General features: G+C 38.6%; 1 protein-coding gene across 1 annotated transcript in view; it reads right to left on the reverse strand.

Annotated features, from left to right (window-relative positions):
- Positions 1-7766: 7766 nt before the first annotated feature.
- The window catches only part of slc43a3b (solute carrier family 43 member 3b), an 18453-nt gene continuing 9290 nt past the window's right edge, over positions 7767-16929 (reverse strand). Inside the window, exons 6-13 of the mRNA XM_037675839.1 lie at positions 15797-15889; positions 15231-15370; positions 13887-13996; positions 13623-13766; positions 12823-12930; positions 11498-11684; positions 7975-8098; positions 7767-7897 (exon numbers count right to left, since the gene is read on the reverse strand). Of these exons, the coding sequence (XP_037531767.1) occupies positions 7796-7897; positions 7975-8098; positions 11498-11684; positions 12823-12930; positions 13623-13766; positions 13887-13996; positions 15231-15370; positions 15797-15889 (1008 nt within the window). The 3' untranslated portion in view covers positions 7767-7795. The remainder of the gene's footprint in view (positions 7898-7974; positions 8099-11497; positions 11685-12822; positions 12931-13622; positions 13767-13886; positions 13997-15230; positions 15371-15796; positions 15890-16929) is intronic.

The raw sequence follows: 16929 nt of genomic DNA on the forward strand, positions 1-16929 counted from the left end.
GCTTATTGTTGGAGTTTGATATTTAAACAAATCTTTGGTTAGAAATCGCCCAGTGAGGCGTTTCTCCAAGGGTGCAGATTCAAGCGGAGTGCAAAGCAGATAGAAACCCATGATTCACGCTAAATGTGGGTGTCCCTAAAGACAGAAAAGGTTTGAGAAGATTTAGTTTACAAGAAAATGAATCATTTGATATTTAGTGTAAGAAGAGAGAAGCCGCGACGTGTAAAGTTCATCAACCAACTTAAACAAACGCCTGTTCATATTTTTGAAGGTTTTAAGACTAGTTGCCGGGTCAACAAAGGTTAAAGGCATGCTTTGGAATTGTTAAGAACTATGCAAAATTAAAGTGCAAAAGTGTCAAGAGGTCTTAATTGGTATAAAATTATATATCAGCCTCAGAGATAACAACACTTCAATGATGGGATTGAGATTAATAATCTTGCCAGAGAAACGGGACTGAAGGACAGACGAACGATGGCAACACAACATGATCCTGTGCAAAGATGTCCCTGAGGCGATCAGCACATAACAGCAGGGTGTAAGATCCAGGCAGGCAAAGCATCCATGAAACATTTTTACCAAGTGTCTGGAATAATATACAGGACCATCTGTGCCGAGTATGGACTGGAGATCCCACAGTCAAAGTGGGAAATGCCACCAAGGGTGGTGGAGAATGGAAGGGGCTAAGATACTGAGAAACTTCCCCAGACTCACAAACATGTGGTGGTTAATAAACCGGACGTTGTGGTAGTCGACAAGCTACAGAAGAAGGTAATGGTGATGGATGTAACAAACCCAAGTGACTGTAACATCAGGAAGCTGGAGAAATACCAAGGGCTGAAAGAGGAAATACAGAAGTTGAGGAGAGTCAAGCATCAGTGGTCCCAGTGGTCATTGGTGCAGTCGGTGCTGTGACCCTCAAACTATGAGTGGCTTCAACAGATCCCGGAGATCTCTGTCCAGAAGAGAGCAGGCCTAGGACAGAACCTTCAAACTCCCAGGCCTGTGGTAGAGGATGTGATGTTTGAAGTGGACCCACCAGAGAACAAGCAGCGAGGTTGTCTCGGTTAAAGACAGATGGATTTACATCAAGAGACGTTTTGACTGAGCTCATTTGGATTTGTTTGTCGTGAAGAGCAGCACAGAGGGGAGTTGTTCTTGAATAAACATGTACGACTGAAGGAAGGTTCGAGTCTTTCACCTGCAGCCAAGTGTTCTTCCACCGCAACACTGATTGAATCAAACTTCTTCTTTCGAGGATCACCACAGCGAGTCCTCCTCCTCCACCTCGCTCCATGTCCTCTCTACCTGCATCCAAATATCTCCTCTTTTACATTGTACACAAATGATAGAGGATGGTCCATCCGTTTAACGACACTCTTGTCATCCTATCGTGTAAATTAACCCTGAGCTTGTTTCCTCCTCCTCATTCCTGCATCATGTTTTTGCTCATTTTGTGTTGATAAATCTAAATTCCAGACTCCTTTGGAATCTCCGTCTTTATTTGCTCCTGTTGTTCCTGGAGAACAAGACATGTCTTCATCTTTCTGCTTCAGTTTGTAGATGGATTAGTGATTTCCACCCCTGAATCTTGTCTACATCTAACGCAGAGCTGTTTAACTTCATGCTGCATGTGGAAACTGAGCTCAGCTGACTGAAGATGTTGCATCTTAAATATTTCATGCAGCTTCAGGGATGGTTTGTTTTCCATTTAGCTGACAGGAGCAGATGGAAAACAACAAATGAAAGCAGACTCATTTTTTTGCACCCATCAAATAAAACATTTATTGGGCAGACATTGAGAGCGCCTTTAAAATCTGTCACCACCACATCCTCAGTTTCTGCAACAGATTTATCCCAAACACACTAACATTCCCGTAATAAATCAACTCTTTGACAGACCTATTTTAAAATTCTCCTTGTTCTTAATTTTAAATAGAGTGAGATGTTGAGGCTGAAATCATCAGTGACACAGACGAAAGGGAGGAGGAACCTGCGATTACACACACACACACACACATTTGTGACATGACCAAGCTTCAGCGATGCATCAAGTCTTTTTCGGTCTCTTTATGTGTCGGGGCGCAGCAGATGCTGTGGGGGTGTCCTCGTTATTTTCAGTGTCAGAATTTCCCCCCAAACATCTTCCCTAAAGAAAATCTCTTTCGCTCTTAGAAAGGAAAAAACAAGTCACACTGCTGTGAAAAACGCAGATTTAAACGTCATTTATATTTTTTTTACTTTAATGAAATGCAGTAATTCATCCCTTCATTAATTCAAACTGAAAGTCTGCAGTATTTATTTTATGCTTTCCTCTTAGTGTTTCTACTGATCAACTCCAACTCCGCATGAAGCATCTTGAGTTGTTGCACAGCTCCCTCTGGAGACAGAAACTCTGCAGCTATTCCACTTTCGAGACTAACTTTGTGTCGAGACATCAGAGTTGATGCACTTTTTATTTTTTCTACCTCAAAATAATGTTTGACTTTTTTTTTTTTGTACAACTATTACTAAACAATGTCATGCCACAACTTACTTAACCAAACAAACTAATTTACTAGTTTCAATCTGAAGTGTGCAAATAAAGATGTGATTAAATATAGTACTGTATTTTTTTTTTTACTTAAAATCCTTTAATTTTCTCAAAAATCGACAGTGAGCCTTATAATCAGGTTCGCCTTATGTGTTAATTCTGGTTGTGTTTACTGACCTCGAACCAATTTTATGTCGTTATTGTGAATGAGTCGAATAAAGTTTGATTTACAGTGCCTTGCGAAAGTATTCGGCCCCCTTGAACTTTTCAACCTTTTGCCACATTTCAGGCTTCAAACATAAAGATATAAAATTTAATTTTTTTGTGAATAATCAACAACAAGTGGGACACAGTTGTGAAGTGGAATGAAATTTATTGGATATGTCAAACTTTTTTAACAAATAAAAAACTGAAAAGTGGGGCATGCAACATTATTCGGCCCCTTTACTATCAGAGCAGCAAACTCACTCCAGAAGTTCAGTGAGGATCTATGAATGATCCAGTGTTGTCCCAAATGGCTGATGATGATAAATAGAATCCACCTGTGTGTAATCAAGTCTAACCAACTGCTCTGTGATAGTTTCAGGGTTCTGTTCAAAGTGCAGAGAGCATCATGAAGACCAAGGAACACACCAGGCAGGTCCGAGATACTGTTGTGGAGAAGTTTAAAGTCAGATTTGGATACAAAAAATATTTCCCAAGCTTTAAACATCCCAAGGAGCACTGTGCAAGCAATCATATTGAAATGGAAGGAGTATCAGACCACTGCAAATCTACCAAGACCCGGCCGTCCCTCTAAACTTTCATCTGGAACAAGGAGAAGACTGATCAGCGATGCAGCCAAGAGGCCCATGATCCCTCTGGATGAACTGCAGAGATCTACAGCTGAGGTGGGAGAGTCTGTCCATAGGACAACAATCAGTCGTACACTGCACAAATCTGGCCTTTATGGAAGAGTGGCAAGAAGAAAGCCATTTCTCAAAGATATCCATAAAAAGTGTTGTTTCAAGTTTGCCACAAGCACCTGGGAGACACACCAAACATGTGGAAGAAGGTGCTCTGGTCAGAAGAAACCAAAATCCAACTGTTTGGCCACAATGCAAAACGATATGTTTGGCGTAAAAGCAACACAGCTTATCACCCTGAACACACCATCCCCACTGTCAAACATGGTGGTGGCAGCATCATGGTTTGGGCCTGCTTTTCATCAGCAGGGATAGGGAAGATGGTCAGAATTGATGAGAAGATGGATGGAGCCAGATACAGGACCATTCTGGAAGAAAACCTGTTTGAGTCTGCAAGAGACCTGAGACTGGGACGGAGATTTATCTTCCAACAAGACAATGATCCAAAACATAAAGCCAAATATACAATGGAATGGTTCACCAATAAACGTATCCAGGTGTTGGAATGGTCAAGTCAAAGTCCAGACCTGAATCCAATCGAGAATCTGTGGAAAGAGCTGAAGACTGCTGTTCACAAACGCTCTCCATCCAAACTCACTGAGCTCGAGCTGTTTTGCAAAGAAGAATGGGCAAGAACTTCAGTGTCTCCATGTGTAAAACTGATAGAGACAAACCACAAGAGACTTGCAGCTGTAACTGCAGCAAAAGGCGGCACTACAAAGTATTAACGCAAGGGGGCCGAATAATATTGCACGCCCCACTTTTCAGTTTTTTATTTGTTAAAAAAGTTTGACGCATCCAATAAATTTCATTCCACTTCAAGATTGTGTCCCACTTGTTGTTGATTCTTCACAAAAAATAAAAATTTTACATCTTTATGTTTGAAGCCTGAAATGTGGCAAAAGTTTGAAAAGTTCGAGGGGGCCGAATACTTTCTTAAGGCACTGTAGCTGTTTTGTTTCGCTTAATGCTCCTTATAATCCGAAAAATACGGTACATCAAAAACATCCAACTCAAAAACAACAAACTCAGAAGCAAACATTATAATTCTCAGTGCTTTAATGGTTTTTTTTCCCAACATGTTTGTAAAATAAATTTCCAGGACATAATTTCATATTAGAAAACAGACGAAAAACACATATGCACTTTTAGAAAAACCTGTAGGTGTAACTTTATATTGTATCAGTTTAACAAAAGTCAGGCTGAAAAATGTATAAAAATTAATTCCCTTTAATATAAAATGTAATATCTATAGCTACATTCCCTTTGGTGAGGCACATTGATGTTGATAATAATCACCACTTAAAAAAAAAAGTCAGCTTGAAACAAAAACAAATACAGTGAAGAGAATAAAAACATCTCTTTAGAAATGTTCATGGTGGTCTCAGTACAATATATATAAAAAAAAAATCGCCCATATTTTCTACAACTCACTCAACTCCTGAGACTTTACACCGATTCCCATCAGTATCTGATAGATCTGCTGAAACCAGCAGATGGCAGATTTGTCTTTCCCTTTATTTAACCCTTGTTTACCCATTCAACCTGTGTACAAACCAGTTTCACTGATCTGAGTCAATCAGGCTGATCTATGACGTCCCTTCTACATCCACTGCTCTGTGTCGATCTCTTCCTTTCTTTTGTTAAATCAGTAATAAAAAACCCTGCGTACAGACGTCTGTGCGAGCGTTTGAGGTCTTTGTTGATGTGAAAATGATCAAGTTTTAGCTCTGAGGAGTTGGTGTTTGAGCGATCGAATGAATAAAACAACAGTCACGCATTAGAAACGTTAAATAAAATGTAACGTCGTTTCAAAATGTAACACAAGTCAAACCCGAGAGATAAAATGTTGAGATGTTCCTGTAAACCAAACGTGACTGTGTGACAGATTCAAAAGTCAGATGAGGTTAAAACAAACTATTAAAATACTGCACTGTTCATTTCTGTGGCTCTTTACATTTTATTTTAAATCAAACAAATGATTCTACGTGAACAGCCTCTAGCTTTTGTTGCACAGGCAGATTTGTTGCCGTTGTAGGAACGTCGGTAATTATTGTCCAGACATTCGTGCCTGGGAGGTTTGGAGACAGTTTAGAGACAAGCTCTTTATTTGGAAAAGTTCCTTCCAGAGAACAAAATATGTGAATTAGTGATTAAGTGAAAGGTGCATTTCTTTGCCAATTTACAGCGATAAATTAAAATATATCTTAACGGAAGATGGGACTACTTTTACAGGAGGAGGTCCGTTTATAAGTTCAAACATTTCTGGATTAAAAACCTAAAAATGACTCAACTTCCAACTAAAACTGAATTTGAATGCAGCAAAACAAAACTGTCAAGTCGTCAGAGATTTATATAAAACAACAGATCATATGTTAAAGTAGAGCTTCTTTGCACTTATTACCTGAGCGGGTGAGCAGGTTTATGTTCTTGTGTTGAAGCAACAAGAAACGTGTTGCGTGGGTTTGCAAATTACAGGTCCCTCACGAACAACAAGTCTGCTTTTGTGACTCTAATTTGACTGCTCTGGTCATTATTTAAATGACCCGTTGCTCTTGCTTTTCTAGAGGAGTTCTGTTTTAGTTATTCAGCCTCAGGGCTGGACGCTCCGAGGGTTTAGTTTTAGATCAGTACCTGCACACATTCGTGCTTGCTGTGATTTTGCAGCGTCTTTGAGCTCAACTTTTTGCCCTTCATTTGCAGCAGCTGTCTGCTCCATCTCAGCATCCTGTTCACAAATTGCCCTAATTATGTGGTGAAGCAAACACAGCTGCTGGAGATCTCTTTGTGCATCAGAAAGCAGCAGAACACAGCTGCCCTGCTGTATAAATTAAACATGTCAGTCACAAACACTGCAGGTACAAAAGCGAGAGAGAAAGAGAACAATGTTTTTAGGAGGAACAGCAGAGACACATCTAGAAACTGCATAAAACTGTCTCACTGTATCAATGATGAAGCATATTTAAGCTTTATATATCATCAAAATATAATTGTATTTTTACCTAATAAATGAACAAAGGACTTTCTGGACCAGGGGTGCTCTGCCCTCTCCATGGGTGTGGCGGATCCACCTCATCTCGAGGGAGCAGCTATAAATTTTAAAATAATAATTTTCATCTGTAAATCACTCCTTGGTCTGCTGCCTTCATACATCTCCTCCTACATGTCACGTCATCAGTGCAGCCACAGCGTGCACTCTCAGGACACAATTACCTGCAGCGTCCCCTCAGTGCGGACTGAATTTGACAAAAGAGCCTTCTCCTACTCCGCTCCTGTTTCCTGGAACACCTTGCAAAAAGATCTGAAGTTCTCGACCTTGACCTCTCTAAGGGATTTTAAACGTCTGTTAAGTTCATGGCTCAAACCAACACAGACATGTTCCTATTTTTAGCGTTTTACATTGCTTTATATATAATGTAGCTCGTTTTTGTTTTGTTTTCATATCATTTCTTCTATTTACTTTTCATTGTAAATTATTTTTTATGATTGTCTGTTGTTGTCTGTACCTCATCCGTGTTCTTTGTTTAAAACAGGTCTCTCTTGTAAATGAGTCCTTGTGGCTCAATGACACTAACCTGTAGAAATAAAGATTGAATGAATAAACCAGGAAGACTCTGAGGTTGGGATCACAATAAGATCTATGAGATGACTGAGTTCAGTTTTCTAAACTTTGTGTGTTCTAAAAATCATCTAATTTAGTAAACCATGCATAAAACAGAGGGGATGAAATATACCTTCCCTTTCTGTGAAGGCAGCAGATTACTCCTCTTCCTTTTTTCCTTCTCTTGAGAAAACTATCACCAGCTCCCATGAGACAGTAAATGTGTGCTGCAGTTTGGCACCGAGCTTTGAGAATCAGACACATTTACCTTGGGCAGTTATTTACTTAAATGTGGGTTTTCCTCTAGAAGCATGCTTCCTTTCAACGAGGGCAAACCACACCAGTGCAGAAAGATGCTGTTTGGTCAAAAGTGAGGCTTAAACATCAGTTTGCGAGAGGTGTGTGAATTAAGACGGATGTGCAAAATCCAAAAATGTGCCTGAAGCACTTGGGGCAGTGAATAGACAGAATTGTTGTAAGAAATCTAGTACTGCGTTTGCTTCAAGATAATACTATTTTGAGGAAGAAAAAAAAACCAATCATGTTTTATCACTTCAGAGCTAGCAACCTGAACAAACTCACAGAGTGTCTAAAATCCCTTTTATCTCAAAGTTCAGCTACTGTTTAGAAACACCTAATACTCAGTTGTAACGATGACATACAGCCTTGTGAGAACAAGCTGTAGGAGTCTGAGGCAGCAAGACTAAAAAAACAAGTCATTGCTCTCATTTCAAAGCTTTCACGAAGAAGTTTGGCTTAGCTGCTGGCTCTCTGAGAGGCGAGACGCCGACAGTGCAGATAGACGTAGACAGGGTGGATGAAGGCCAGCAGGCTGAGCAGCGTCAGAGCGACGTTCACCTGAAGGCAGAGGTAGGCGGCCATGAGAGAAGGTCCACAGCTAAAAGAAGCTGGTAACAAGTCTAAAATGTACTCACATATAAAGGATCTCCGCCCAGAGCTCCTTTCACCAGAGCGAAGCAGGGATACTGCAACAGAGAAAAGACTGCGGACAGAGCCATGACCAGACCGTAAAGCTTCCCGAAGTGGCACGATGGAAATCTACAAACACAAACAAAACAACAAAAACACAAAGTATGGGAAACCATCAACTTTAACAAGAGTACAGCACACGGCACTTCATACGCCCATCGACAAACTATTGTACAGCAATCTATAGCAAATAGACGAGCAAAGACCTTGTATCCCCTTTGACCTTGATGTGTGACCTTGACCTTAGAGCTGGAGCGATGAAAAGATTATGCAACATGTTCTCTAGTGGTGGTACAAATGTGTATCTTGAGCGATGTAGACACACACATCAGTGTTTGTTTTACCATCAAACTTTTAATATTTTTGTTGAGTTTAAACAAGACTAAACTCCCGTGTCCTTAGGAAAGAGATCTGAATTCCTTTAATAATCCAAAAGTTCTGGTTTTCATCTCGCTGTGCCATAAAAACGACCATCTGAGCTTATCTGAAGATTTATTGACATGCACTAGAAAAAGAACCATCTCCTCCTGGCACCACAAAGAACAATTTCAGGATTTATGTTTTGTTAACCTAACCAAGTTGTTCATGTTGCTGAAAACACAGTGCTGTGTTTTTTTTTCTGTTTAAGCTGATAAACTTATTATTGTTTTTATTTTGGGGAGTATACACGGAGAGAAAAGTCTCTGTGGGCAGGAATAAAAAGGAAAAACAAGTTGTCATCTCGAGCTAAAAAGTTGAATATCTATGAATGAAATGTGTATTTTTAGTAATATTTCTTAAGGTAATATAATTTGTCTTATTTTGTTTTTATTGACACTTTAAGGCAGAAAGATTTGAGATTAAATCCATTTTTTTTTATGAGAAATCTTAGACAATGCAACTTTACGAGTTAAAAACCCGCCTTTTAGACCAGATATGACATCTGATTGGACAAAAGTTTTCAAACACACCCCCTCCTTTGAGAGAAGCAGGAGGTGGCAGGTGCAGAAAGTCAGAGTCGTCCAGAGTTGAAGGGGGAGGGAGGAAGATGGAGTCTGAAAAGTAACTTTTTAAAAGTTAGGATTTATATAAATTTTCTCTGTGAAATCTCCTGATGCATGCTCAATAATCCAGGTAGAAAAATCCAAAAAAGTTCAATCTGGTCCTCTGGACATTCAAAAAAAACAAAAAACAATACCAAGCAAAAAAATCTAGAAACGTTTCGTCTCTCATCCAAGAGACTTCCTCAGTCTGAGGTGCTGTTTTCAGCTCAGTCTCTTAAATAGCACCTTCACAGAGTGGATCAACCAGTTTGCTGCTGACAACCAAAACCAGCTGATCACATGCTCAAGAAGGACCATCAGCATTGTAAGAGGGGGACAGTTGAACCCGAGGGCCTCCACCCCTGTTTAATGATGGACGATTTCTTTTCACAAAGATGGCCTCCTTTACTCCTCTCTCAAACCATCGTTCCTCTCTGTCCAGGATGTGAACATCTTCATCCCTGAAAGAGTGACCGCTGGCCTGGAGATGAGTGTAGACCGCAGAGTCCTGGCCTGATGATGTTGATCTTCTGTGCTGCTGTGATTGCTAGTATCACTCAGCCCTCTGTGAGTAGTAAACAGCCATCAGTGTGCTAATGACCCATTGTTAGGCTGATGGTCCTTCTTGAGCATGTGTTCAGCTGGTTTTGGTTGTCAGCAGCAAAACTGGTTGATCCACTCTGAGAAGGTGCTATTTAAGAGACTGAGCTGAATACAGCACCTCAGACTGAGGAAGTCTCTTGGATGAGAGACGAAACGTTTCTAGATTTTTTTGCTTTGTATTGTTTTTTGTTTTTTTTGAATGTCCAGAGGACCAGATTGAACTTTTTTGGATTTCTCTGTGAAAGTTTCAGAAAAGTTGCAAGTTTTTCAAGTTGAAAGAAGTCGATACATCAACAAAAGAACCGGGCTTGCAGTCTTCACCCAAACCAGTTTTGAACCAGGAGCAGAACCTCTAGTTCTCACCTGAACCAGCTTTAAGCCTCTGTGGGTCTCCCACCCAAAACAGCCGACTTTAAGAACTGGCGCGATCACGAATGTCCGTTCCAACTACAGACTACACGTCACTCTGGGAGATGTTCAACTTCTTGGGTCTTGTGTCATCAGAAACAGACCAGTATCTACGCAGCAGCTGAGATGAAGCAACATTCTAGTAGAGCTCACGGTTTCATCTGCTTGCTGTTGGCCTGTGTAGCTCATAATAATAACATCAGTTAATTCAAAATTAATTAGATTATTTACTTCGCTCCATGAGCAGCTAATGACAACACCCTCCTGCCACGCACAACAAATCAAAGTCTAAATTTGCCTAAAGTTTCAGTTAACTTTATCCTTATGTCTTTCCTTTCAATGATTTAACATAATTGATATACGATTTATAACATTACTTTTTTTAATTTAATTTCAATATTACTAGTTTTCACATATTCATTCGTCATTATTCATAAATCACTGTTGAGTTTACTCATCAGTGTTTTTGTTTGTTTATACAAGCTGGGCGCTCCGCCCCGCCTACCGAACCGAACGGTGTGCGGCACCCCCCATTCTCGTCGGCAACGATGTAGTGCTAAGCTAGCGGCGTACAATACAGGCGCGCTAGCTAAAAAGCTAACGCTGACCCCCCCCCACTCCCAAATAATGTCAGCACAGCTCAGAGGTGTCTTCGCGGATGCCTCCTCCGTTGACAAAATTCACAGACAAGATGAGCGCCTCACCATAACAACAAATATATTATTATTTTTATATCTATTTAAATAAAGGTTGAATGAATAAATATGCATAATAAAGTCACAAAAATCTCACAACTGAACCTCTGTGTTCATTTAGTCTGTCTGTTTAATATAAAGGTTGATTTTTAACCACAAAAATTTTATGAGACTGATTAATTAATAATTCCAATATTTTAGACATTCTATTCCCTTACAGCGGATTGGAAATTACGACCTGGAAAAAACAAAGACCTCGCTGTAACTTTGACCTTGAATTGTGACCTTGAAGCTGGGGTGATAAAAAGTGTATGTGACACTCCGTCTGTGATAATCAGATGTTATGGGCAGGACAAGGGATAGATTACAGACAAAGACTATATATACCATAATATCCTGATACATGCTCAATAATCCAGGTAGAAAATTTTTAAAAGGTTAAGTCAGGTCCTCTGGACGGGTTCAAAAATGCAATATTTGGAATATATGTCCATTGCCTTTCAATGGGCATGTAAAACAATTCTTCAGGCAAATACTTCTTTTGTTTTTAAAAATAAAAACTTCAATATGTCTCAAAACTGCAACTGAATAAAAATTACTTCAAATTTACTTTTAAAAGACTTTTCAGCAGACTATCTGCTGACAATACAGGATGATGCCTTTATCCTTCGTAGCACTCAAAAACCTGTCTGGCATTGTGTGTGTGTGTGTGTGTATGCGTGTGTGTGTGTGATACTCACGCCACACTGATGAAGGCAGCGTTGCCTCCGTAGAGGAAGGAACGGTTGAGCACCTGCAGGATGAAGGTCAGGTACTGGAGAGGCAGGTAGGGGGTGGAGGCACACAGGGAGAAGAGGACACACTGCAGCGCCGTCAGGAAGAGAGACAGCACCGAGGCCCGCAGGTCGGCCTCCCGCTCTGTCTCACCTGGAAACACACAAACACTGATAGTTATCTGAAAGGAAAAAAAAAACACATTTGTTTTTCCCTAAACAAACACATTCATCAGGAGGTGAGAGAAGAGAGCCTTCCAGCTCTGAACTGAAGATACTGCAGCTATGGCTTCTTTCTACAAACACTAAATCTGTGTCAAGTCCAACCTCAGGAAACTCTTTTTACCTGTAAAATAATCCAAGCGCTGGTGTGGATTATTGAATAAAGTTCCTACCTGGCATTAAAAAAAGATTTAATTTGTTTTTCTACCAGGAGTCTAATTCTAATGAGTAAATCATTATAAAATCTAAACATTTCTGTTAATTTCAAAATAGGTTTTATGATTTGACTCATCACTTTAAAAAATTTACAACAATACAGTAAAAATAATAAAATTATTATGATTTAAAAAAACTGTCAAACTAAGTGCAAACATAAATCAGTTTGTTTGAATATATTTTTCTCATTTCCTATTTAAAGTTTAATTTCTCTTTTTTAGTATTTGTACACAAACCTAACCTAAAACCTAACCTACACTAATATTTGTAAAACTTGTTGATTTATTATTCTGTGGTGCACAGTTAATAATAATTTATTACACTTACAGATCACTAACAGATAAAGCATCAAACAAAAATGAAAACATGTTAGTTTAAGCATCTTTCATTGCTGGAAATGACACTTTTAAAGATAAAATCCTGATAAAAATTCAAATTATTTGACTTCATGAAGCTGTGACATTTGAAATTTAACAAATTATTAAATCACTAACATTTCAAATGATTTCTAATTCTGTACTACTGTTTATAAATTTAATATGTTTTCATGAAATACCTAAAAGGTCTCCAAGGGTCAGTCTTGGACCCTGAACTCTGACAGTCAACAACTAAACAAACAAAATGTTTTGTTTCTTTAAAGTGGTTCAGTAAATTTCAATAAAAATCTAAATAAATAATTTGTTTCTGCATCAGAGACTGATTAGTGTACATATGGACTTTTTTTTACCTCCTGAAAAACATTTAAAAGTTTGCAGATAGCATCCAGTAAATACAAGCTGCTGTGTTTTAGAAAACCTTTTTTAAAGCCACTTTAGGTCTCGGTGCATTAACCGTGTGTTCAGTGTGCTCGTTACCTGCAGCACGAGGTTTGCCCTTGTGTCTGTCCATGATGAGGCCGTTCCAGGGAGCACACAGCACTCCACACAGCTGGGTGATGGCGAACGCATTGGTGTACTGACTCACTGCAGGGAGGCAAAAACAGGACGTCCAACAATTATCTGAAGCCGGTAACGCCACAAACGTCTCCCAAACAGGAGAAAGCTGCTACTTCAGTCATGATGAGCTATAAACATCTAAAATAATTTCACATTTAAATTTCCAAATTTCTTTGCTGCCCAGTTAAAAACATTAACTGCTCACGTCCAGATAAAGAACAGGAACCAACACTTCGGACAAAATAAAACTTTGAGGCCTGTTTTTGTAACAGGTTTATGATCTAAAAGTGTTCTTCAACGCACCATGAAGCTCTTTGTGGGAAACTGTGCTCCGATTTAAAGTAAAATACAAAAAAAAAAAAAACAAAAAAAAAAAACAACTTAGACTTCAGGGTAACTTGTAGCTCACTACAAGCAACAAATGGAAAATCATTTGCAGCAAAGCATCACAAGAGATGAACTGGTTTAAAACTTCTGCACAGTACTCCACGTCTAAATTCTAGATACTAATTATGAAAAACATTCTGATAGAGCTATTTATCTTTAGAAAAGGAATAAATGCTGAAATAAATGATTTCCCAACCTCTATTTTGTTTATTTTAATTATTTTTAAGAGCCTAAAAGCAAATTCCATGATTGTGAGGAGCGTGCAGGAGCTCTACTCCAACTGTGCAAACACTTTGTTGCAGCAACACGGTGTCATGCGTTTGTTTGTGTACCCAGAGTGGACTCTCCGGCCGTCAGCCTCTGCAGCATGGGGTTGAGCGTGCCGATGAACAGGTAATGTCTGAGCTGCATCACCGACAACCAGAGCAGGTGCCACGCAAAGAACCAGGACAGCATACACTCACAAAAACTCTTCTCTGAGAAACGAGAAGACGAGGCACACGGAGCAAAACGGGGAGGACAAAAGGAGTAAGACTAAAATGAAAAAACATGGATAAACGATCAGTTTATGATGTTTTCTATTAAAAAAAACACACCTTGTGTTTTGGGGGCCTCCTTGTTGAGTGGAGTTTCCTCCACGGTTGTAGGTTCAGGACCATTTGAAGCCACCTCTGAGCTCACAGCCTCTGATTTACCACAAGAGATCCTACGGAGGACGTGGGATTGAGTTGGACATAAAGAGCAAAAACTCATTTGACTGTTTTATTTTCTCTTGTGTTTGAAATGGATGAGTTTGGTTAATATTTGTTTCAAATTTTCTGACGTTTCTCTTCCAAGTTCTCCTGAAAGTGAACACAGTCTGGTGTTTTGTTTTTCTTCTTCTTAAGTTTTAATTTATTTAGTTGTTCTCAACTTTTCTCAATGTTTGTTCCATTTTACTTACAGAGAAAGGAAGTCCTGTAGAATATAATACAGTACTGACACTGAGTTTCAGAGGGAATATAAAAATAACTAATTGTAAACGTTATAAATTAATAACATTAGACACTTTCTGTCTCAGCAATATGATCAAATACTTTCAATTTAAAACTTCAACAGAAACATTTAGTAAAAAGTCACATTATATGTCTAGATTATACTAAAACAAAATGAGCACTATTTGCTTTTAATTTAAGAGAAATAAGTTTCTTTCTGCTGGATCAGATAGTCTGAGGACCATATTATTAAAAGAACTAAATAAAATTATAATTACTGTACGATTGTTTTACTCACAGTATAATTCAAGAACAGACTGTTTTGTCCACATTCTAGTAAAAAATCACGTTTTTTTCCTCTTAAGCAAATTGTCCAAAATAAAGACTACAAAAAAAATTATTACTATTATTATTAGTAATATTAATACATCCTTTTTTAATATATTTTAGCTGATTTGGTTTTCTTAATTATTTAAAAGCATTTTCTAAATCTGGTCACACTTCTAATTCAAAACTGGCAACGCTTCATTTTAAAACTGAAGACAACTTTCAATATATTTTTAAAGACTTTTTGCTAAATAAATATGTGTAATTTAAACTTTTATCATTTAAGAATAATTCAAAATAACAAAAACATTTAATTGAATGAGAGAATCACTCAAGATTTTGATCTATTTTAATTCAGCTGTTTTCTGTACCACCTTAATCCCATTTGTATTTGTGAGAAAAAATAAGGCTGTAATTCAAGATGAATTCAGATTAGAGGCCTTTCTAAAATAGATTACAGAGTTTAATTCTGTGCAATCTAAATCTGAAGATTTCTTAGTATAACTAATGCTCCAGATGAAGCAGTTTACCTCCTTGGTATTGTTTGTGTTAAACATGTTTGAATGTTGCTGTATTTATCATTTCTGTCTTTTGTCTCGACTTCTACTCGATGTATGAGTCAAATGTTTTTATTCGTACCCGTACGTGTAGCGAGCGGGCAGCGGGTAGGGGATGAACTTTCTTGGCAGCAGGAAGAAAGTCCTAAGGACATGAATGATGCTGCAGGCAGACAGGAAGAGGAAGGCGGCACGGAGAGAGATGCCCGACTCGTGCAGCAGCTACAAAGGAAACAACACATCATTGTTGCATAAGCTCAGTAATTATCGCCCGGGGAATGATCATGATTGGATGTGTGTTGGTTGGTTTGTTAGCAAAATACCTCATGAACCAAGGGATGGATTTTAGTGAAACTTTTATAAATGAATCATTGGATGTACAGCTATAACAGATCAGAAGTCAATGTATTTCAGGACGACTGCCACATCTAATCACCCTTAATAAACACAAGACTGACTCTAAGTCTGTCGTATTTCAGCTGTGGAGCTAAAGTTCTGCGTGGTAGTAGCTGAGAGTCATCCCCAAAACATACGCTGAGCGCTAACAGATATCCTTGCATGAAACTTTGGGATGTTGGGCAGCGAGCTGCGATACGAGTTCCTCCGAGGAGAGCTAGTTTCATTTGATTAATGTGAGTGTTTTGTCACCTTGATGATGAGGAAGAGCGCTGAGGAAGAATCAAAGGCCCCGTTGTACAGAGTGATGATGGTGGATCGATGAGAACCGAACAGGTTTCCAACCTTCACAGGAGAAAAATGTTGAATTAAAAATGAGAGATGAGCCTGACACACACACACACCAACACACACACACCATTCATTAAGCAAAATGTTTTCCTGAGGTGGTTCTTGTTCCCTCTGCACATGATCATGAGCCAAATGAGACAAAGTGAAGCAGCGCTGAGGGCAGATGGGGATCATTTTTATATTCAGAGAACATTGAGATCACATTAATAATCGTTGGGCATTTAAAGAAGTGGGTTATAGAAAAAAAAAATCCAACAGCATTTTTGGAGCATTTGCCCTATGACACCCTGTATTTGATTTAAAAAGTAGTTTCTAATAATTTAATCATGTTTTTTTTTGTGTGTGTTTGTTTAATCATTCATAAAATACAAGTTAAGGCACCCAAACAGATTTAAAATACATTTTAAACAAAAAGACAGAGAAATATTTTTCAATCCTTGTTGAAGGATAGAAGATCCACATACAGTATATATTAATTCACATACACATTCATGCAGAAGATCCTATCAAGTATTATTAGCCGATGGATAGTTTTTTTCTACAGATGTCTCAATCTAGATTTTTTATCTTCTATACGAGGGCTATTCAACAAAACCGTTTCGTTTCTTAAAGCCAGCAGCTCAGGGGCTGGACGTCCAGTACAGTAGTCCCTCGCTACTTCACGGTTTATTTTTCGCAGACTCGCTCTATCGCGGTTTTTCAAAGTAAGACTGGACATGACACACAATGGCTGACTGATGGATGAGCCACACGATCGGCATGATTTTTTAAATTTAAAATAAATTATTTGAAATGATTTAGCACCTGTGTGCAGCAAGCTTCCTCCTGCCGCTGATCAGCTGATCTCCGTGCAGAGCGAAGAAGTGGGCGTGTCCGAGAGCGCCGGTAGAGAGCTCTTTTAGAGCATTTAGAGTTTAAAAACATTGTTTAGAGTATTACAAGATTGTGGGAAGGGTTTAAAACACCTATATATACATATATATATACATATATATATATATATATATATATATACATATATATATATATATATA

This window comes from Nematolebias whitei, chromosome 4 (genome assembly GCF_014905685.2).
Source record: "Nematolebias whitei isolate Nwh7 chromosome 4, NemWhi1, whole genome shotgun sequence".
NCBI lineage: Eukaryota > Metazoa > Chordata > Actinopteri > Cyprinodontiformes > Rivulidae > Nematolebias > Nematolebias whitei.